We start from the raw sequence: 23,946 nt of genomic DNA, 5'->3' as shown, positions 1-23,946 counted from the left end.
TTAAAGGCATTTTATTTCCCGTGCGCTGCTCTAAATGAGAATTTTGAGGAAGAATACTTAATTACAATGTTAATTTGTAGACTAAGGTGTTTTCTATTAACAGGTGCTACTTTAATGGGTGTGGCGATGATTTCCGTAATCTGTCAAGTCAACCACAAGAGAAAATCAGTCTATGTAGATTGCATTTGATTTCGTAAAGTAATCCAGTTCGTATCATTATAGCTGATTGTTTGAGGCTTCTTCACAGTTTGGGATACTGTTTGCATCTATCTCTATCTGTGGAGTGTGTTCGGTAACTCTGAACCGATAGGTTCAGGTCCCTGTCTATCGGTAGACTTCAGGTACCCTAATATACATACATACAATAAAAGTCAGATTGGCATTAAATCTAAAATGTTTTGAAAATGTACTTTTGTTGCGAAGATTGAAAGTTGCCATCAAATTAAGTGCTAATGGTTTTAGAGACAATGGCTTTAGCATTGAAGCTTTGATCGGCGATATAGACCTCTTGGCCTAAATCGAATACCATTGATATCCGTCCCTTTCCATTGCAAAAGTTGCCTATTCGCACAACAAGCAGTGGTAGGATGGCTTGGACTTTTTCATCTGGTATGTGGGTCAAGGAGCCTTATAATAATAATAATAATAAATATTTTGTTTAAAGTTGGCGTACTAAATGAACGGTTGATAGCTATAAAGAAGCTAATTAAGGCCAACTATCTATAAAGAGTTAGTATGAAATAAAAATACATGATACAATAATAAAAAGGTTTAAGGTATAATGTTCTAAATAAAACCTAACCCAGCAATAAATTTTTTACACAATCTACAGTCGCATTCTATAGGGTGTGCTCTTAATTCTTTTTTAAATGTTGCCAATGATTGGGACTCTCTTATACTGTGAGGCTTGATCACCATTGCCTTTTAATGAGGATGTGGCAAAAAGAATTATTCGCGTATCTTACAAATTATTGCCTATTCGCACACTTAAAGCTGATTTTATTTATTTCACTTTAAAACAAGGGAGAGGTAGCTCATAGCTGACGGGCTAGTCTAGTCCAACCTCATTGATCTAGTCTGCCACTGCGTGGCACCGACATCATCATTTTCAGTGGCCTCTCTTCTATGTTATTGGCATGACAACAATGGCATGGCAACAATTGAACAGCCGAGACGACATGGCCCTGGGAAAGACAAAACAACATTGGGTCACTCGGAAACTTGAAGATAGAGTTTTGGTAAGCGTACTCTATTTCTTAGACATGTAACTATGAATAATACAGATGATTAGCTTTTGATTCACTGATAAACCACCATGTTTAGGCAGTGCACCATTTCGAGAGTCTTCTAATATGCCAGAACACTATTTTCTTTGCGCGTGGAGTGCCCAGAAAGATCATTAGCTCGTCCTGCATGAAAACTGTTCTTAAAGCTTCATGATACCATAGCTTACCTAAAAGTTGCAAGACCTTTGCTTGACACATGAGTCAAATATAAATAGAAAACACTGTACACCGCTTTCAAATTTTGGCTAGTAGTCTGTTGTTTACTCTCGGCTCATTTACACGTCGGCATTTAAACGATCGATTCATTATTTGACTGTCTATTCATTCAATTATTAGCAACCCGCTAGCCAGTATATTTCTGTGGCTACTACTAACAATGCTTTAATTTGCCTTGTGCTTTATTTATTTTTTTCAGTTTTCGACGGTGTACTTTTTTTTGTACTTCAGTTAGGTAGTTCAATGAGTCTATTGAAATCTCACAATTCTACTCTAATACTTTTGTTTCAAAACATAAACGATTATATTAGAAATTGAGATTGTTAACCTACTTTGCTTGTACTTTGTATCAATTGCGCTTTCGAAAGCATTATTAATGTTAAGTTTATTAGCTGTTAGTGCCTAAAAATATTTATAAATTCTGTGTTTTTCAAAATTATGTATTTTTTCTTAGAAGTGACGCATTTAAGGTATAAGCAGAGATAAACTAAAGTAATCTGAAAAAGCTGACAAGCTTGATAAAAATTATTGAAATGCATATTTGGGTTTTTCTACTAATCAACATTGTTGGGTAGAAGTCTTCATGAAAATAGATAGTGAAAAGTCAATGATTTTCTCATTAGCAACCTTTTACAAAGGGCACTGGTGAGCAATTTCCCCACATGATCACTCTACAGATGTCTGTTTATTCACCAGGGACAGTACAGTAGTGAGGGGGAGGCAAGAGGGAGCAGATATCCTCCCCAATGGCAAAAAATATCTTTCAAAAAGAACATCTTCTGGCGTTCAAAAGAGTTTGAGCCCCCAATTTTCCATTGCTCATCTGGCCTTTGCCCCCAATCTTACCACCCTGGCTGCGCTGCTGACCTAAAAGGGCTTTAGCCCCTCAGATAATTTTCAAAATGTACTTAAAACAATACAAAAAATCATCCATAGTTGTAAAATGCTCACAGTGCTTGTTATTTACTTTGAGAAAAACTCCTACTTCATTTCAAAAGCATGGGGCTATGGTCCCTCTGGACCCCTCCCCAAAACCACCACTGGACAATAGAATTTGTAACAAATAGCTATGCATTTTTTCAGCCTTGTATTCATTGAATTTGATACAGTAAAAGTTGAACAAGAGTGACAACTGTATCATAAAAACCCTTATTGTCCATCTGACTCACCTACCAATGAAAAGAATACACAGATATCAGTCCCATTTAATCCTAAGCTGTAAAAAATCGTAGGGAATTATTTTCAAACTCTCTACCCAAAGAAAAGCATTATGCATGTCTTTCTTTTCTTCTTGTTATGAAATGTTCATCTTGTATTTTACCTTAAAGATTGGAATTTCTCTTAACAACTGTAAGCCACAAAACCTCGCTTCACAATTGAAGGATTATAATGGTCAAAAAACAATTCATACTGGATTAAGCATTATTCTGTTTCTGAAACTTTTTCATTATTCATAAACTTTTTCTTCACAGCAGCTTAAGTAAAGGATTTTGCGGTAGGTGATTCTAGCCAAAGAGATCTTACTTCTCTCTGTTACAATTATTTTAAGCTTTTTCTGTATTTCTTGTGATATTTGTCTGATTAATAACTACAGGTTGTGATGTGGAAAGAAACTGAACTGCACTCAACAAAATGAGCTCAACACAAAATAATGTAACCTCAGCACATCCTTATCTACCCAGCTTTCCACCTTCAAAGGGCACAAAACCTTCTTACTCACGGTATGTATGAAAAATTTTTGGGCTATAAACTATTTCCAATTTCAGTTTATTAGATGTTGTTTATTAAGGCAATATTAGCAAACAAGTTTTTCCGTTGTAGAGGATCTAAAGATGACATTGAAAAATTCAACATTTTGAAACATTCTAAAACTTTTTGTCTAAAGTTCTCAATAGTTTAAAGCATTAGAATAATAATAAAAAATTTATTCAAAATGAATATTTTTCCCCTTATCACAAAGACCTGAATTTGGAAGCAAATGAGCAGGCAATCCCTTCCTGATATGAATTTTGTTGCAATGACACTGCAACATAAGCAAAAGTTTTTAATCCACCTTTAAGTTGGCTCAAAATAACAAAACAGTAATCATTCTAACATGATTTTTGTGCCTACCAAACTAACAGATTAAGATGAACATAAAAAGACACTTATCAGAAACAATTCAAATTTTGTTAGATCCAAAAAGTATACCTTTGCACTGAATAATCTTGCTTTTGATTCTTAGCTGTCTGTCAAGTTTTTGACCCCTCACACCTAAATCCAGAATATATGTACTTAGAAACATGAACTTTGATAAATAATCACTTAAAAGCCTCCTTCTTCTCTAGATTCCTTGTATCTGCTCCACTTATAGCCTTAGCTGACATAACCCCACATTCAAAAAAACCACAAGAGGTAAATTCGTTTATTGCTTGTTTGTATTCAAATTTTGTTGATGATTATACGACATACTCATGCTCAAATTTAATTTGTAGGCCTTAGATAGCAGAAGAGAAAAGCTCTAAAAAATTTGTTAAATGATCTTTGTTGTTTGCTTGTCAAAAATATTCTTCGAGAGAGAGGAGTCGACAAGCTGGTTTTAATTCTAGTTCTTGCCTAATTCCCATCGATTTACTTTCCCTCCAACTCTACCAATTATCGACTGAAGATTTTGGTAACACAAAGTTTGGAGATGGCATGAGATAGCGGAAACATAGCGTACTGAAGAATTTTCCTTCCGATACTTTTCAGAGTAAAATCATCGGATAGTTGCGGAAAGTAAGCAGGCACTTATATCCAGGCAGTCGCTGATCGGTGCAAAACACAAGAACGAATTGAACGTGTCTCGCCTCCTATCGCGTTAATTTCGATGAAAACCCGGATATAAATGATCTGCTTACTTTCAGAAACTATTCAGCGTTTGTACTCTGAAGAGTGTCAGGCAAAAAGTACTTCAGTGATCTATGTTTCCCACTATTCCGTGCCATCTTCAATCTTTTATTTTTTCAATATTTCCTCTGGTATAATTTGATTGTATATTCTTCCATTTAAGTAGTTTTAAACAATCTTTTGGTGGTACAAAACTTGAAAATGGCTTTGAAAAACGCAAACATTTGGGTAAACTAAAGCTTTCTGATTGGCCAAATTCGATCCACAAATGGGTATATATATTTCCTAGCGTAGAATTTTCGATCTATGTTCTGACGTTTTAAACTCTGACGAAAAACTTTAGTTTACTCAAATGTCTGCTTTTTTCAAAGACATTTTTAAGTAGTTTTTTCTGAATTCTTAATTTAGTTTAAGTCATCGACTGGCTGTCGAGTCAGGGTGCAAGTTGGAAATACAAATAGATGGAGAGCAACTGCTGCATTAGGAAGCGATTTGCTGGGCACCTCCCAAGCAATGAAGGCCATGCAGTCTTCGAAACAGGGAGAGGGAAGATCCACCAGCAAAGGTTTCTTATTATTTCTATACTGAAAGTTACTATCCCTGCCTATAAAAGTTACTATCAATGTTATTAACTATTTCCGAAAAAAACTTACGAGTTTAATATCATAGCTCTCTGATCTGAATCCACTGGGCCAAACGGGACCCCTTCACTTTACATAAAACGACATTGTTCTGAGGGGATATGGAGTTGTAAAACGAAAAATTTAGAAATTTAGTTCATTTTACCGAGATTTAAAAGCAATTTTCGTTACTTTTTGTGAATGGTACAAAGCAGGCAGAGAAAGATACAGAGGAGACTTGCAGCCTGCACTCAGAAGAAATGAAAGCCATCCCCCCCCCCTAAAAAAGGCCTAATATATACCCATGGTAGAACAACACTTAAGATTTGCTTTAAAAAGTTTTAGGCAAATGGTCGTTAATGAGATGAAAGTGCTTTTCTGAAATGAAATTGCCCTAAACAAGCAGAGACCACAAAAGCAGCGGCTGAGGGGGCATATAGAATCTAACATTTTTAAGACCCTTATATACTTGGTGGTGAATCGTTGGTGAATCGTTGAAACCCGCACTGAAGCCTATAGTTACTTGATGGTGAACCGTTGGTGAACCGTCTCTAGCATCACCATCACGAAACATAAATGGCACGCACGTTTCTGTTTAGTGAGGATAAGCACATTTGAATGGAAATTTGCGAATTAAGACTTTATCAGTAACTAGGAAAAATTGTTTCATGACTGTTATGGTATTATTATACAAAATGTCATGTATGACGTCATAATGAAAATTAAGCCAAAAATCAAGTAATGTCAAACTAAATGCAAGTTTCATGGCTTCCAAGCCAAGCATCATTCATTTTTCAGATTGCCCGTTTGTTGTAAACGCCAGGAAATTTTATTGGTTCCTTGACAGTGGCAAAAATAGGCGTTTCCTGGTCACACGGACAAACAATCACAGTCAGATATGATTGGAAAGCTATATAGACTAATTTCAAAATTGACGGTTGGAAAGTTTCAGAAATGGGTTTTTATCCTTAAAACTGAATTATTAGAAGGAACACAGATAGAAAAATGAAAAATCCTAATCTAGAGAAAAATCCACAGATAAAAGTGAAACACCCGTAATGTGCACTTCAAAAGAAAAGATAACTGATTTCTCGCAATTACGTAGCAATAATTCTCGAAGGGAAGTAGTATCTGGCCCTGAAAAATACCCGAAAACCAGGACTACGCCACCCAGAATGCTAATTTCGGTACAATACAGCATAGAATTTATAAAATGTAACACCTAGGAAGGTTTTATAAGACAGCCTATTCACAAAGACTCTCTAATGCGAAAATTTTGAACTGGTCTGATCATAGACAATCTTGGCCAAAAATGCTGAGACACTTGCAAAAAAAGAAGCTACTTACAAATCACCCGCCCCCCTTCCCCTCAATGTGGTAATCCCCACTTATTCCGTAACCATCCAACATTGAGCCCGGGGGGAAGGGGGTTTAGGTCACCAGCGCATATAATATGAAGATATAGCACGCGAATTCCTTTTTTGTTCAAATGTCTCAGCTATTTTGGACAGACAGGGCAGGGGTTATTTTCTCAGAGATGCTGCTGCTGATATTAAGGGACCCAATAACAAGGAAATTCTTAGAAATCTCTTGATATTAAGGAACCTCTGACTGCAAATGGAATATGCGAATTTGTAAATGTTGCATCTTGAATCCTTCTCCCATGAATCGAGATTATCTGTTATGCTCAAGTGCAGAAACCAAAATACTATGGAAATTAAGATCTCAAACGTTAGAATGAATATCTTGAGCTCGAAATAAGTATTTAATGGCGGTTCCTGCATGAAACGAACGAACAGGGTCTTATGTCGCTCGAGTTCGTCAAGAGATTGTAAAAGGATTATTGCACGTAAAATAAACACGGCAGCCGATTTGCGTTTCTTTGCCTTCATTTTGTTGGCGTGGCTAGAAAGTCGAGTGAAAAATCGAGCGAAGATCGAATCGTTTGGCCATCCATGCTCGACTTCGCTAGATTTTGAGATCAAATGTCGAGAGAAAGGTCGAGCGAAAAATCGAATCGTTTGGCCAAGGCTTTACATGTTATTAACCGCTAATATAATAGATCGACACTTTAATGTTGCAATTGAATTTTTGAAAGCATAGAACTGAAAGGTTCTGCAGTGTTTTTTATATCTTCTCTCTGCCGTTTTCTCCTAGGTGAAATCCGTACATTTTGCGGAAACTCTGATGTATTACACAACTTTTACTCGAATAAAATGTCAAGGATGAGGCATGGCTTGCACAGTGCCCCACCCCTTTCTAATATGAACAGTTACAAAGCCAGTGGAGCTCACATGGAAACAAGGTGCAAAACCTCTGGCGAGACACGCAGCAAAAGAATTTCCAGGTTAGAAAAACATTTTCTCGCTTGGTGTTTTATAGATTAAGAAACACTGCTATTGTATTAGTGTTGCTAATATTTTTTATCTATTTATTCGATACTTCCTTTTGCTCTCTTTCTTAGGGTTACTATTTAAAACTAACTAGTTAAGTAAAGCAAAGAACCTTTTGATATTTGTATAATCAATGATTTAAATAGCTGCACCATTGCAGGATCTATGCTGTTGCCTGGAATAAAAGATCTTCTTCCCCCTTCTCTTTCATTTGAAACTTTTACAAGAAATGTTTGTGTTCATGATCAGTTTTTGCATCTTGAAATTCGGTGGTATGATCTTTCTCATCGGCATTGCAATTACCAGACTAAAGAATTACAGACGGTGCTTTGATGCATTAAACCACAGTAAAATAAACGCGACGGTGCATTAAGGAAAACTTCACTTTCCTTAAAGATTACCAGCATTTTAGATATTTGACCACACAACAGAAACAACTGCTTTCTTGGCACATCAGGTGTTTTCCAGATCTTGATGAAAAGGCTTTATATTGTTAACACCGGTCAATGGATTGTTTTATTATTTGAGTCTTTAGGTTTAGGATATTAATAGACTGCTTTAAAAGCGATGAAGAAATATAAGTCTCAAAGCAGGTGTAACATAGACCATTGAGAATCGGATATATGATCTGTTGAGTTGTTGAACTCAGTTAGAATGTAATGAACATTAAACACATTTAATAACGTAAACAACGATGTCAAATTTTCCCAGAACAACAATGTCAATTTTGGTGAGGTAACGATCCCTCTCTGACAAAAATGGGTAACAACTCTCAGAAAGCACCAAACATAAGGGTAATTCAACAGGTTGTAAAATGGAATCATGCCTTGAAATTGAACGAAGAGATCGGAAAAGGCTGCTGGTAGACATTTTTGTCTTTAAATCATTCTGGTATCAGGTTAAACACTTTTTTACTGGTACCAGAGTAAAATTTGAATACTTTGTTAGATTTTTAGCTCACGATACTGTGAGTTAAAAGTTTTTTTAGCCGCCAGTTCATTTTATTATCCTTTGTTAAGCAGCATTTTTCGTGTGATTGAACAAACTTTTTTCTTTTTTACTATGGAATACATATTTGAAGATGGCTATGAAAAAAGCAAACATTTCACGACATTCTTAAAGCCTTTTTGTCTGACACTCCTCATAGTATAAAACGTTAGAGTAAGGATAAAAAAGCATAGGATTGAAAATATATACCAGTTGTGCGGAATACATATTTTTTTGTTTTCTTAACTATGTCTTTTTATTTTGATTCTGTTTTTGAGTTTGCAAAACTAGAAAGTTTGCTGCTTCTTCCCTAGGAATATGGAAGATATAAAGGACGAGCTACTTTCGCTTAAGCATGTTTACCAACTTCAAATGCACTGCGATTACGTCCCTCCTGAAAGTCGACGCCCGACGCCGATTGAAGTGTTTTTGAGGAACGTTCATCTCGCTTCTAGGAATTGTGGAATCGGTATGGAATGAAAACCCTTACCATTTTCCATTATCATTCTTCTCTTTTCTACACACTAAAATCAATTAATTTCTGGTCGGTAGTAGTTGAATTGGAACTTGTGTTTTGGTAGGATTTAAGAAGTGTTTTAAATCATTGACGATTGCCCATTTCAATTTCAGAACTTTTACTTTCGAAGAAATGGCAATCATTCACAAAGAAAAAGGAATTCTCTAAAACATGCATTAAGTGTTAAATAGACTGAAAAACCTTTGAAATGTTATCAGCTGCTATGAGTTCGCTTCAAGCACTAACCAAAAAAATTTTCCTATCTTTTATAAACTCAGTCGTATTAGTTCAAATTTTTCCAAAAATTCATATAGAAGACGTATGGAATGTAAGTATGTTTACAAAAATACTTGAGCATAGTTAGATCTATATCACATTTTGCATTGATTGCTTTTGCTTAAACGTTTCTTGAGCCTTGAGTAAATATGACTCGCGCTCCTTTAGAATTGATAATCAATGCATTGAACACGAACTGGAATCTGCACCTGCGATTTGCTGAAGGCTCTCGATTGCTATCCGATCTGATCAAAGATAAAAAAAGCGTTGAAACAAGTCAGAGTTCTCCGCAGGAAGATTACGATGACGGTGAGTTTTGCTTGTAATCAAACCTTTGTTTCTCACTTGATCGCTGCTTTATTTTGTTGTCAAGGAACTTTTCATTAGAGGGCCCTATAAATTATGAAAAGTTTTGATATTTGAGTAGAGGGGCATATGTGCTATCCAGGTCAGGTCATATCTAGGTGTTGTTTTCGGCTTAGGTTTTATGCGTTTTCAATGTTTCAAGCTTCTGTGATCAATCTGCTTACCACTACCTTATTGCATATGATACTGAATTTAGATCGTTTTGCCTAAGTGATATTCAGCATCAGGCGCTGTTTTTGGGACCTTATTTATTGTAGGTCGTCTAATTATTTTTGTCAATGTAAACAGGAAATTCCGCATGTAAGGAGAAAGCTGAAAATGTTAGCTCAGATAATTTTTAGAAATTTTGATTAAAATGTTTGTCCTGTTTATCCATTTGGGGCCATCTGCTTATTACAACGCTCGTAAGGCTGGTGTGTATCGCCAATGAAACATCATTCTGTAAAGTTTGAATCAATGCATAGTACTACAGATGGATATTGTGAATGTAATTTATGACGTCATTTCTCTTTTATAGGTGATAAATTGTAATAAACACCTCTTTCTCATAAACGCCTTTCTCTAATAAACGCCTCATTTTAAAAGCCCCTCATTTTCTTCTTCTACTTGGAAATAAGAGCATTCCTCTCATTGACGCTGCACATTCGTTTATAGAACAGGACGGTTCTAAGCTGCGAGTTTAAAGGCAATCTGTCTCGTTGTGGATTGGTTAACAAGAACAATAGCTGGAACAATGGCCTAAACATGATTCTAGCGCTCCGCCATATTTTTCACAATGCTATAAATTAAAGGGGGACTGGAAACAATAGAAATCCCTTTGTTCTTTTAACCAATCAACGTCGTGACAGATTGCCTTTAACCCATTTTTGCAATCATCAGGCAACCGAGATTTAGGATCATTTCAACTATAGCATCGGTGCATCAGACCTGATCTTTACCAGCATCATATACTACGTATGAAATGATACGAAGACAGATGCCATGTCAATGAAACTAACTACATACCGTTTTAATTCGGTTATAAGCCGCCCTTGTTTATAAACCACGGCAATTTGGGTTCGTAAAACAATGCATGCCACCCTTGATTACAAGCCGCACTCACAAAACCATAAAGAGATACTTGACTCGAAATGACAGATACAAAAACTGATGAAAAAGGTAGATGTTAGATGTTCAACCAACAAAAAAATCGTCCAGCAACAGGCACCACGGAGCAGAGGGTTTGGGGGGGGGGGGCTTGGGGGGCTTTAGCTTTTACAAAATATTAAAGAGGGAACCACCAATGAAGCCTTTTTTGAAAATGACTTTGAAAAAAGCAAACATTTGAGTAAACTGAAACTTTTTGTCTGACACTCTTCAGAGCATAAACATCAGAACATAGATCGAAAGCTCTAAGCTAGGTAACATATATACCCAGTTGTGGATCGAAACAGGCCAATCAGAAACGCCAGCACATGACTGTTGTTCTAGCCCTCTCTCCCCTGTTTTATATTTCCCTGGTTAACATCTCAATACTGCAGTTGATTTTACGATCCTTTTGGTAAAAGTACTTCCAACTTTTTGTACAAATTTTTGGCTTCAGTTTCTGATTAAAGAGTATCATTTTAATTTAATGATGGTTGTGCAGGTGATATTTTTTGCGAGATAAATTTTTCATTTTTTCCCGGATGGACGGTGATTAGAGACTTGGAAGGAAAAGTTGTACCCAGAACAATTTGTTGGTTAAAATCCCTCATTAATTTGAAACCTCTCAATTTTCAGCAAGTCTACAATACAATTTTTCCATAAGCATGACCTTAGCAAATGGACCCAAAAATCAAAATTTATGATATAGTAGCTTCATAGTATGATAAATAAAATGATAAAAAAGGTCTATATACGCTTCAGTGATGAAATTTGATATTTTCAGTAAAGTAAATTAAGATCAAAACCAATTACCAAATAATGTCTTTAAGTGTGTGATAAATCTGAGTTTGTGCCTTGCGTATAATCCTAAATCACGAACTTACACAAAATGATGTGTGAACATGATATGCAGCATTGTTTTGATTCTGGTTTACAAACTTTTGCAGATTTTTTCGTTACGTCAGATCGACAAGGAGTAGCAGTTTCAATACCTAGAAGAGATCCGCATCCAACAACCATCCCAATATTTCTTGACTTGGAAGTCACCGATGAGCTTATAACAAGACATGGTATGCCTTCATTTGCACTATTACAGCTAGTGCTAGGCTAAAACAGCTTCCTGTTATCACTTACTGTTTGTCTATCTCCTCAAAACTAGTCCATTCATTTACTTTTGCTTTAAATCATCTTATAGTATCGTTAAATCTAATTATTCTTACTATAGCAAGTTTCGAGCTAACGGTGAAGTTGTGAGAATAATTTAAAATTCTGTGCTTGAGAACTTGTTAATATTAAAAATTTTATAAAATTTATTTAAGCTAAGAAATCATGCTAGAAAGGTCAACATAATAATTGAAAGAAAATTTTGTGAAGAAATATTGATGTGCTAGGATAATTCATTCTTGCAAAATTTGTAACTGCCTCGATGCTGCGCTGAAACAGTAGACCTCTAAAGTCACATGTGGACAATAATTACATGATTTTGTCTTGTACAAAACACTGTCCTGCTGTTTTTTAGTAGTTTTATATTGTATTAAAATTAGGAACGTTGAGGTTACAAAATATAGAGTTTCGAGGAAGGTCAACAAAATTTTCCAGCTCTGCAGATTCTATTTCTGAGCTTGGTTTAAGATCATTCAAAAGGATTATTTATCAAAGAGTTGCATTCTTAATCCGCTTTACGTCTTCATCCTAGCTTTCGCTACTGCCCTTTGTTTTCTTTACGACGACGAAGTCAAAATCGAAACTCTTGACGTCATCAATGTACTAGCTGCAGCTCGCTTTCTTCGTATCGACCCATTGGTTAATAGGTTAGTATTATTTAGTTAGCAATTATGATTGAACGAATATCAATATTAATGCATGACTAACATCTTTGCTATAAACGGACACCGAAAGCTATCATTTTATTCAATCTTCAAAACAATGTTATTGCTATTCACGATAGTCATTTATTTGCTCGTGAAGAATTGTAAATAAAATTTTACATTTCAGTATCAACAAGTTATAAATTGAAAAAAGGAAATATTTGAATAAACTAAAGCTTTTCGTCTAACACTCTTCACAGTTTAAAACGTCAGAACATAGGTAAAAAACTCTATGCTAGGAATGATATACCCAATTTTGTATCGAAATTGGCCAATCAGAAACGCGAGCACATGACTGTTGAGGTTGACCAATCAGTGCCGCTTGTCTATTGAGAATGTTACCAATGGAGTCCTAAGGTGAATACGAACTCCTTCTGTCTACACAATAGCGGATTCTCCGTGCTTATGTAGATGGATTCCAAAACTGCTAGGTGGAACGACGACGATCGACCTTTAGCAATAATCCGAAACATGTCGCCATTACAGTTTTTTTTGCACAATCTTGGTTCTCCTGTAAATGCTGCCCGATAGCAAAATCGCATGTTTTAGTTGTACTTTTAGATCTGCAAGACCGAGGTAGCTGTTCTCTTTGGGGATGAGTTTTGTTTCTAATACTAGAAGGAACATGCTGTTTTACTCTATTCTCCAATTTTTGGGTCGTGCGTCCTACGTAGCCAGACACTACGTACGTAGGACGCACTGTCCATAGACAACCTCAACAGTCATGTGCTCGCGTTTCTGTTTGGCCTATTTCGATCCACAACTGGGTATATTTATATTTCTTAGCGTAGAGTTTTCGATCTATGTTCTGACGTTTTAAACTGTGAACAGTGTCAGACGAAAAGCTTAAGTATGACTCAAAATGTTTGCTTTTTTCAAAGCCATTTTTAAGTTTTGTACCACCAAAAGATTGTTTGTATAAACAATTTGTTATTTTAGCTAATTCTTAGCTCTTTGTCATTTTTGGCTTGTGTTTAAACGATACACACAGATAATTTTTGCTGGTATGAACTTTAAAGGTGAATTAACAAACTTGTTGCAAACTTTTTGCATTTTTCTGTCTTAAAAATCAGGACCTTTTTTAGCATTCCGGGGGTTGGGTTTGGGTGGGGTGGAGGAGGGGGATTGCCTCTCAAGCCTATGTGGTCTTCCATTGTTTTAAACAATAGTCTTTTGTTCTTCTTTTAAGACTATGTTGCAGATATTACCCTAAATGTCATTTTCTCATTTTATCCTATCAACTTTTAGCTGCATTGATCTGATGATAACTAATGTTGATTCAAGGAATGCATGCATATTTCACAGAGCTGCCGTCAAGGTACGAATAAGAGGGGGGGGTGATCAACATTGCAAAAGCATTGCAATCTCAGAACGATCTCAGAAATAAATTTTTAAGTTACCATCATTTTCAGAAATTTCATAGAAGATTCTTTCCCCTATTTAAAGTCATTCGTTGTTATTCAAGTTGTCGTTAATTTTCTTTATAAAAAAAGGGGAGTTAAGAAGTCCAATTAACTCACTCGCCAACCTTGTGAGAAATTGTCTGGTATGACGTACTACAGTAGTTTTTGCTGTTGTTGTCATTTAATGTACGGGTGAAGTATGCGTTAAAAATTAGATTTGAGTTGAAGTTGATTAGAGAAGACAGAATTAGAACGGATCGAATTTGGAACCTGAGTTAGAATTTACGGAATTGAACAGTCCTCTATTGGAATTAGAATTGGAGCCTAAATCATATATCATTGTCTTTCTTATCTTTTATCTACTATCTGTAGTACTGAACTTGAGCCACCAGCGTATATAGCTATTTCGCACAACTTTTTCACTTTCCCATTCAATCCCTATTCTGTGAGTCAATTTCTTTTTGCAGGAATTTGGCTTTATTTTGATCATCATTGTTTCTATTTGTTCTACTGATCAAACACTTCTATCCTGCTATACTGTTGTAAAGTTTTGAATAATTTAGCAGATTGGCTATGTGAGTGTGAAAAATTCTCAAAGTATAGTCCCTTGTTTTCTAAATACGCGTCTGCACGCATTTTTCCCAGCATGATTTCGGTAAAACCCCTCGCAAAGCTTGAGTTTAAGCTGTTCCTCACAGAGTCGTGACGTCATTGCCTTCTTTTGCAGTATGATGTCCCAGCTGTCCAGAAATACTGCGAGAACTGGTTGCAGCTAAATGCAATTCCACAAGTATGTCTTTGGTTTCTAGGCAAAAGCAAAAATGGATTCAGATTTAACTTAAGTCGAGATTCATTTTTTGTGTTGAAACATAACTTTAGTCCTGGAATTCTTGATTTTTATTCTCGTTTGAAGATAGTGCCTCCTTTCATTTTGTTTCACACATTTCACATACCGTGTAAATAAAATGTAGGACGGTTCTTGGCAGGGACGGATTTAGAGGAGGGTGTAGAGGATGGGCACTTTTTCTGTGCTCCAATTATTCTGTGCTCTTCGGTAAATTGTGCTTCCTTCGGTCAAAATCATTTTTAGTAGCCAGTAGCAGTATTTACTCTATTTATCTTCTCATCTTCTTTATCTTAATGTTAAAAACCGAATTTTGAAAATGGGCGTTTACATCATATTCTAGCGATATGAGGGGTGGGAAACCAAATTCCGATTAGTATCTAACACCCCACCAATCCTTGTCGCTTTAATCCAGCCTAGCCTTGGCCAACATTTCCAGTCTAATCAACATTATTAGCCAAAGTTTTTCACGGTAGTTGTTTCCTTGCGAATCTGAGTGTGTTCTCTATGCTAAGCGTATGATGTTTTAATTTTTTAGCTATCATCATCATTCGCTTTAGCCCATCTTAGCAGCTCTTTGTTGGAAAAGCTGTTAAAGTCGCACAAGTGAGTCTGTTTTAGATTATGTACTTATCATAAACTTCAGTTTGTATAAATTGCGATCAATTTTTCTGCCTTTGAGCGAGATTTTTGGACGCATTTCAAACGTGATATTGAAAGTCAATGTTGAAAGAGCATCGCAATATTACTTCTCTTCCATTCAACAGTCACTGTAGCTTTCAAATATGGTAATTTTAAAAGGCTCTTATATTTTAAACTGGTGCAAACGGATTAATACTATAAAAGAGAAGATCATTCGGTGATTTTTTTAGTTGATCAATCTCTGCCTATTAGCTCAGAATTTTATCAGAGAATCCTAGCAAGAAATCTAGCTTTCAGGATTCGTGTGTGAATGTAAGGCTAAGTCAGTCTGTTGGGCTTAAATTTAAGATCGTAATTGATTGTTTTATTCTCAGAAACTAAATAATTTTCTCTAAAGTCTTTTATGAGCTGAATGTTGAACAGGCTTTTCACTCAGACATAGCTGTGCACAAATATTATTCAAAATCTTAAAAGAAATTTTTAGAAGTGGAAGAAAAATTTTTCTCTGATTGTTGAAGGAATGACGTTGAAATTTTGGATTATAATCAGTATCCGAATTGCAGCTAGTTTTCTTTATTGAATAGACAAGTTCAAGATGTTTGGTTGTCTAACCATGAATTAACGAGGGACCCGTTTCCCTTCTCCCTATGTACTCATTATATCTTGATGTTTAAAATTTTGCTTGCTCTGAAGTTATACTTTTATCAGGCTTAATTACAAAATAAACAGCCATATTTTTACATCCATATTATCTTACACCGTGTAGTTTTTGCGTATAACTGGACTTGGGTTTGCTCGTTGTCTGTGTCAAACCAATACAGTCTGTGTCCTTTTGCTGCATGACCTTGCACGACAAGGTCATCGTATGAAAATTCACACACTCAATCATAAACAATTAACAAGCTTAGTTTCCTAAATGATCATTCGTTATTACTTCTTAGTGTCTTTTCATATGAGTACACAATAGATTGTTTACTTTGCTCTTTGCTATAATCTTTGCATTCTCTTCAAGCCTCTTTCTCTGCAATGAATACCAAGTATACAAGTTGCTATGTAACTGGGTGTTCTGTAAACAGCATCCAACGCTGCAGGTAGGAAGTTTTTTCTTTTATCTTATTAGTAAATTAGCTTTATGTTGGTTCTTTGATAATGTTTCGATATTTGTTTGAATTATCAAACGCTTGGGAGCGAGCAGGTTTTTTTTGTGAATGTCAGGCGTCTTGGAAAATAGTTTAGACATCTTTCTTATAACTAGTAATGCAAGATTTGAAGACAATAATATAAGCTTATTTTGCTAATATTGGGATTCGTGGAGAGTATTGATAGAAATAATAATCCATGCAATTAAAGGCAGCATTTTTTCGAGTTTGATGCTTTAAACATACTACTGGTCTCAGTACCCGAATACTTATTGGAAAGAGTACAAACAGTTTTTGTTAAAACGCTACCTATCCTTTCTTTGGAATCTTTGTTCTTGACTACATGCAAGACACAAGGCCAAATGGAAGTTCTTGTAACTTACATAGTCGTTGCCTTATAGGCGGTTAGGCGTACTTTGACATAAAATAAGCTATTGCAATACTGTTGGTACATACTATTGGAGACAGCTCAATGCTTAGTAGTAGCTGATTGTGTTAATGCTAGTTTATAAAAGGAAATATTGGTGCAAGTAATGGTTTTTTCTGGCTTGTTGTAATTTATGGTATCTTTTTTGACAAGTTGTTGAAATATTGGAGTTTTATAGATTGCAATGGTGAGATCTTGTTTAAGGGTAGGAGATGTTTTATAAAATCGTTTCCGTTTATCATTTCAAAAGAATTGTATTTTAACAAAAGTTTATCAGTATTTAACGTATTGCTCTATTTGTAGATGCTTCCAAGTTGGGGGACTGTAGTGACATGGTTTATGAGGTTTGTACTTTCCCGAGAGACATTTTAATGACAGCCTATCATGGAATGTTGGAACATGAATTATATTTTTCGTCATAAAATATTATTCCAATTGCTTCCTTACCTAGGATTGCTTTGCATTACCATCTTAACGAAAGCGAAGACTTGCAAAACCAGTCTCGGTACTTTAAGGCCTGTATTAGGACGTAAAAGATTCCTGTATAAACTAAAAAAGTTGTTTTGAGGATGTAACTCAATTTTTCAGCATTTCTAGTACTACTCCATTATTGTTTAACTGCCATCAATGAACATATAACTATACCAATCATGAAAATTACTGCTTAACGTTCTGTCATAAAGTGTTTGATACTTTATAGGCAGAGCTGTGAATGCTTAGACTAGCAGACCCGGCCGGTTCTAAGCTAAAATTCCGAGTTTTGCGATTAGATGTTATCAACAGGCAACTCCATGTACATTAAGCTTATATAAAACACGATATGAAAGTTCAAATTTAATTTTCATATTTGAGCTTTCGTATTTAATTTTTAATTTTCGTTGTTGTAGCATTCCAATCACTGTGTCATTTTTGGAGTCGGATGAGGTAATATTTCTTTGCAATAGATATTATAGAAATTGTTTTGTTTTCTGAGTAAATTAGTAGATTAGCTGTAGTAGATTCATCGCTATTAGATATAAAAATAAGAGTTTACGATTGACTCGTGCCCTTACTTGTTATTTGGTTATTTTACAAACTCGACCTGTTCGTGCTTCTTGCTTCTTGCTTCTTGCTTCTTGCTTCTTGCTTCTTGCTTCTTGCTTCTTGCTTCTTGCTTCTTGCTTCTTGCTTCTTGCTACTTGCTTCTTGCTTCTTCAAACAGTCAAAGAAGCAAGATTCTCTTAGATAAATTCGTGTAGCTTTAATAGCTATGTATTTATAATATTCTAGTATGATATTTCCTCTTTATAGTCTCTATGCCTATATTTTTAAGGGAAGACGTTTTCATTCATTGTTCGAGAATCTTCGACTGAAAGGAATAACGAATCGTGAGTTGATTTTTGTCTTATTCATTGCAACTGGTATAAAATAGTTTTTCAATTTGCCGCTGATTTGTATCAAAGTATCTAGATTTTGCTTTTTTTATATAATTTGGAATCATTAAATTTCACAATCAATGGAATCTGTTTTTGCTTAAGAATTTTAAGCTCTGGCTCTCAATATTTTGCACTTTGCTGTCACAAGGGGAGAAAAGAATTAAGAGATTCCTTGACTACAGGGCAAATGTTTCTGAATTGGAAGTCAATGAGATTTTAGCTTAAGATATTAGCAAAAAAATTAGCCTAAATATGTTAGCCTAGAAATAAAATATTTACAGCCCGATTTCAAGTTGTGGTTAAATAACATAAATCAGTTTCAACAGTAAAAGTTTTTTATTAATCAAAATAATTAACTTTACAAAAATTATTATTATAAGTGTTCATTGTGACCTAGGTAAAGGAGTATTTACTTATCACTTTTTGCAAATTGCTACAACAGACAAAAGAGCAGCTTTGGTTTTTATAAAAGCTTCGTAAACAGGCTTTATTGGCTACCAAAGTTACGAAGCGCCAGCATATCAATATTTATAAATACTGATTTGTCTTCTTGTTTGATCTTTTAATATGACCAATAATTTATGTTTCCATAAAGATTATTTCAAAATTATGAAAATATTAAGTATACAATTTTTGTTGGTGCCATGATAAGCCATTCAAGAATTTTTCTGCAAATTAATGTTGCCACAATGAATAACTGCTCAAAGGAAAAAATGTCGCAATTATTATGGAAGAGTTTCCTTAAGAAAAAGTGCAAAGTCATCTCCGAAAAGTGATTTAGAAAGCATTTAAGATGGTACTTTTATTAGCCTGCGTGCAGACTCTAACCGTTACGATGAACTTTTATCAGCTTCGTGCGATTTGAAAGCGGGCTATTAAAATTTCGTTGCTGTTGATTATGGGTTAAATGGCCAGGGTGTCAAATTCTGTCAGCCATGGAGAATTGGTCACCACTGTTGTCTTGAATTGTGCATTTTGCAATAGCAGCAGATGAAGGTGTAGATTTGTTTCATGTTTTAAGTCAGGAAACTAATCTTCGATATTTGTTTTCCCTTTCGTCAATCGTCACCTTATTACTCTCTTTTAGCTGGACAGTTAGATGAAATCAGCAAGATGAACATTTTTCCTTCAGACTGGCTGTTGAAAGTCTTCTCGTCGCATTTCTATTCAGTAAGGAAAATAAAAATTTTTGAACATAGTCTGAAAAGTTCTATAATATTTTACTCTTTGACTGTCCTTCAAGCAAAATAACGAAACGACTTCTATTTTGTTTTACTTTTGTAAAATTTGGTTATTAGCTTTTTTGAGGATATTTCAAATTTTAAATATTTCTGCGAACACAAAATAAATAATTTAATTCTATTGATACTGTTCAATTCATTGCTAGTCTGCTTAAAAAATGAAACATAGTTCTTGTTTGCCTATGAAAATATAGAAGACATGAAACAAATCAAAAGGGCTTCAAAATTTTTATACGAGCTTTATGTCTTGAGTCTTTTATCAATAACATTGTAAAATAACTTCTGATAAACGCTTTGTAAACACTTGAAATAACAACACTTTGTGTGTATCACAGGCTTGCAAAATTTTAATAGGTGCACTGTCTTTATGGAATTGAACATTGCACCATTTATATAAAAACTTTTCATCAGTAATTTGTTATGATTAGTTTAACGTTAGCATTGTGGTACTTCAACACAACTGAAATTTGTGACTAATTGGTTCTTTTTCTAGGTATTTTGTTAAGATCATATATCATTGCATATTAGTACACTTTTATCAGTATAATTCTTCCTTAAACTTGTCTTGTTGTCTTTCGGTAGCTTCAAGGCGGTGGTGACATGTCTTTATTGACCAGATTTGAAGATGGTGCCATACGATATGGATTTATGATCGACGAGGTCAGAATAATTTTTATACTTTTTAACTTGATTCTGACTCGTCATAGATATTAGATTTTTGTTTTTATTGCTGGCATGGCATGCTGGGAATACATCAGGGCCCACATCACGAATTTCAAGAAGGAGGGGCCAAGCACTATACATCGAACTTGAATTTAGTGCTTCAAAGCAGGGCCTCTGTGAAAATTTTTTGCTTACCAAAAAAGTGGTGGTGCCATAGTCCCTACGCCCCCCCTCCCGGTGGTGTGGGCCCTGTACATTGTGTCAGGGAAAGAAAGTAGAATTTGAAATCTCAAGAAATTCATTAAAAGTAAAGTTTTAGAAAGTGTACGTAGTGGTGCGAAATAAAGAGTCAATTCTAAGTTTCGATTATTCGAACGTATAGATAAGTGGCTATACTCCATTAACGTGCCTGTGACATGATTTTTTTTATTCTCTTAATTGAAGCGTTGCACTGCTCTTATAGTAGATCTCAATTTTTTTTTGAAATAAAAGCGTTTTGATATTGAAATTAGGCAAAATGGTGCGGCCTAGCCAAGTCGCTTTATCATCATTCGCCGTTCTCTTGTGACGTCATGGGAGGAACTCGTTATTGTAACAATGTAAGCGCTACCTTCAAAAATCTTATCCTCGCTGCCACTACTTTCTCTAGAAATATCGCTCGTCTTGGACCTGTTAGATTTCCCTCATTGACTACAATACAAAAACTTGAAGGAGGAGGCGATCGGGTCCCTCCCGTGACATCACTGTCTACTCATTCTGAAAACCAAGATGGCGAATTTTGGCGTAAAAGATCGCCAATAACTCCTTCATTTCTCACGAAACGTAAAAAATAACCTCAGAAATTAAAATAACAGGCCTTTTTACATAAGAATAGATATATAAACCCAAAAGTACGAAAGTCGTGATACAGGCACTTAAAGACCTTTGCCAGTGTCTAGTTGATCTGATATTATTTTTAAAGCATCTATGGTAAGAGTATGGAATGTTGTTGAATATGCGATTTTTATCTGTACGCTAGGTGTTTTCTGTGTTTAAAGAAAGGGCATAGGGTAGCTAATTGTCATTGTACGCAGTTATGTTAACACTGCATGGGCATTCACCATTGTACATCTTCTTTTGTCGAACTAAGCGCCGAAAGGACAAATTGCTACGCTGTAACAAGCTGTAGAGATTGCGTTAGTTGCATTGAATTTACTTTATTGAAATTACTCATAGATTTAATAAATAAATAATGCAACTTAATGTTAACAAACTGAACATAAAAATGTTTTAGTTGAGAACCCCAATGTTTCTTGGATTATGCAAAATAACCCCATGTTTTGTTTCTTTCTAGCCAAATTTCGTTCAAAGTGAAATCATATCTCTACATGGTTTTCATTTTGATATTTTTGCCGAATTTGACGACGATGGCCAATGCCACATCTTCATTCAGGTAGATAAAATCTTTTAATATATTTCTTTCCATGTTGTTGAATGATAAGATTTTTGTTATTCAATTTCCTTTACATTCACTCAAAATTAAGTACATTAGGATTTCTTTTTTCGGATCCATCTGTATTTATAAAAATTTAAACACTGAGTCGCAATCAATGATACTGGTTTGTCACTCCAGTGCAATTTGCAAACACTGAGGTAATCCTGTTTTCGCGATAACGGTTTTCCTTGTAAGTACATCATTTGAACTTGGCGTACACATATTCTTTACTATCGGAAATGAAAGTTTTCTGATTAAAGCAACATCCCCAAAATACTGCTTTTAAGTCACAGAGGCAATAGTTATTCTTTCACTGCAAACCTTTTTTTCAGCGTCTAAAGCCAACTGACCCCTTCGTTTCGAAAAGAATTTCGGACAGACAAACTTTCTCAGTGAGATATGATCGAGAGGTAACTAATTTCTCTAACAAATTTTAGTTAGGTTTAGTTTTACTTGCTTAGCATTGTCTATTGTAGAAAGATACTTGTTTTTATAGTAATATTAATAGCGGTAATTGATATAGTAAAAAGAAGATGAGTTGTAATTATCCGACGTTTCATAACGCGATTAGAGTCCGTGCCATTCTTTGCGCACAAGTTGTTACTATTGCCCCCCTTTTCTTGATATGCTAATTATCAGTAAGAGCATAAATTGTTTTTTCTGACGTAGTGAAATATGTTCCTTGTTCCAGGTGAGATATGCAATAAAAGCTCAATATGTTGACGGAGAATCGTTTTTCATAAAAAGTCTTGGTATGTTATTTACAATAATTAAACTTACGAAGTATTGTTTGCTTCAATTATGGCCCTTTGGTATAGCCGTGTATTTTAGATACGGAAAATGAATCCGCATTTGGATTAAATGGTTTTTAATATCGTATGAAATATTGAAGTTTAAACGAGTGTTATTTTTAATAGAGGAACAGGCAACTAAATTGAAATTTGATATGCTTTGTAATAAAGATGGGGTCAAAATTGAATTCCACATGGAGTAGGCATAATGTATTTTTAGGGTGAAAATTTGCATAAATATCCGAGAAAGCTCTGATAATCAATGAATTCGTAAAATTTCACCATTTTTCTGCAGTTAGAATTTGAAAGTAACTTTAACGAATTTCTCACTATCTTTTAAAGGACCTAAATCCCAGTGTTTTGGCTTGAATAACAAAAGTGAAAGAAGTGAGGTAAGTCTTGATTTAATTCCTAAGGGATGCCTTCCAAATAAAAAGTTGGAAATATCTTATGAAAAAGATAAAAGATTTTGGCTTAAGTTATACACCAATAGTATTTTCCTTACTCAAAATCACAAACTTTGAGCTTGTTTTCATTTTGGCAATTATCATCAGGGTTTCTATGCTGAGTATTCTAAATAAAAGCTATAAGTATCTTTTGGGCCTAAAAAAGAAACCTTTGCACGAAGCACTGGTGAAGAGTTCCATTCTTATAGCAGAACGTTTTTGTAAATACCCAAATTCACATGGGAATTCCAAACTGTGTCGAAGTTTTGTCTTTTAGTTCTTACTTAATACTTAATGCCGAATTTGCTTTACAAGTTGGCTGATCGCTATTATCTTCAAATTACAAGAAATCTAGTAGATATGTTTCATTTATCATTCGATCAATCCATTTCGCTTCTAATTGGAAAAAAAACTTTGTAAAAATATTTAATATTTTTGAAACTTTGTATTTTTTGAGACGACCTCAATTTGGCAGCAACCGTTGTTTACGATTCATGTATTGTTGCCAATCTTGCTCTCTTCTTTCTTGGTCATAAACTTTAAGTACTTTATTGGGATATTATCTTCCATTCATTTGAAATGTTTTTACTTGTTAGTGAAAATCCCGCGATACACTTTCTGCCTCTATAGCTTTGTTGTCAATATTCTATTCTAAGTAAGATTTTGTAGAATAACCTCTCTTCTTATACCAACAGATTCTCAAAATTGCAACGCCAATTCTGCCGCTGTATGTTACTATCTCACTCCTATTTCCACCTTCCTGAAATTCCCAAGAAACTCTAGGTAATCCAAAATATATCGACTATTTGCATGTACAAGCATTTTGATGTTAATATTTCATAGGATTTTGTAATTTATTCATCTGTGTATACATTTTAGTTTGTACTTAAACACTCATTATAATTGTACTATAAATATGATATACAACAAACAGTATCC

The 23,946-nt window shown here is 34.9% G+C and overlaps 1 protein-coding gene across 1 annotated transcript; it reads left to right on the top strand.

The window, feature by feature from the left end:
- Window positions 1-953: 953 nt before the first annotated feature.
- LOC135696102 (BTB/POZ domain-containing protein 16) lies at window positions 954-23,946 on the top strand. The gene is made up of 23 exons (XM_089112402.1): window positions 954-1,238; window positions 3,097-3,223; window positions 3,830-3,896; window positions 4,779-4,935; window positions 7,148-7,337; window positions 8,685-8,839; window positions 9,332-9,472; window positions 11,602-11,724; window positions 12,351-12,465; window positions 13,771-13,840; window positions 14,653-14,715; window positions 15,308-15,375; window positions 16,424-16,502; window positions 17,281-17,321; window positions 17,865-17,901; window positions 18,290-18,344; window positions 19,480-19,562; window positions 20,216-20,293; window positions 21,630-21,728; window positions 22,103-22,180; window positions 22,462-22,522; window positions 22,904-22,953; window positions 23,703-23,946. Exons 2-23 carry the CDS (start codon window positions 3,135-3,137, stop codon window positions 23,769-23,771), a joined length of 1,968 nt encoding a protein of 655 aa, XP_088968528.1. The 5' UTR covers window positions 954-1,238; window positions 3,097-3,134; the 3' UTR covers window positions 23,772-23,946.

This window comes from Rhopilema esculentum, chromosome 14 (genome assembly GCF_057945365.1).
Source record: "Rhopilema esculentum isolate cy_ngs chromosome 14, ASM5794536v1, whole genome shotgun sequence".
NCBI lineage: Eukaryota > Metazoa > Cnidaria > Scyphozoa > Rhizostomeae > Rhizostomatidae > Rhopilema > Rhopilema esculentum.
The sequence above is the reverse complement of the archived record's forward strand: the minus strand, read 5'-3'. Positions and strand labels throughout refer to the sequence as shown.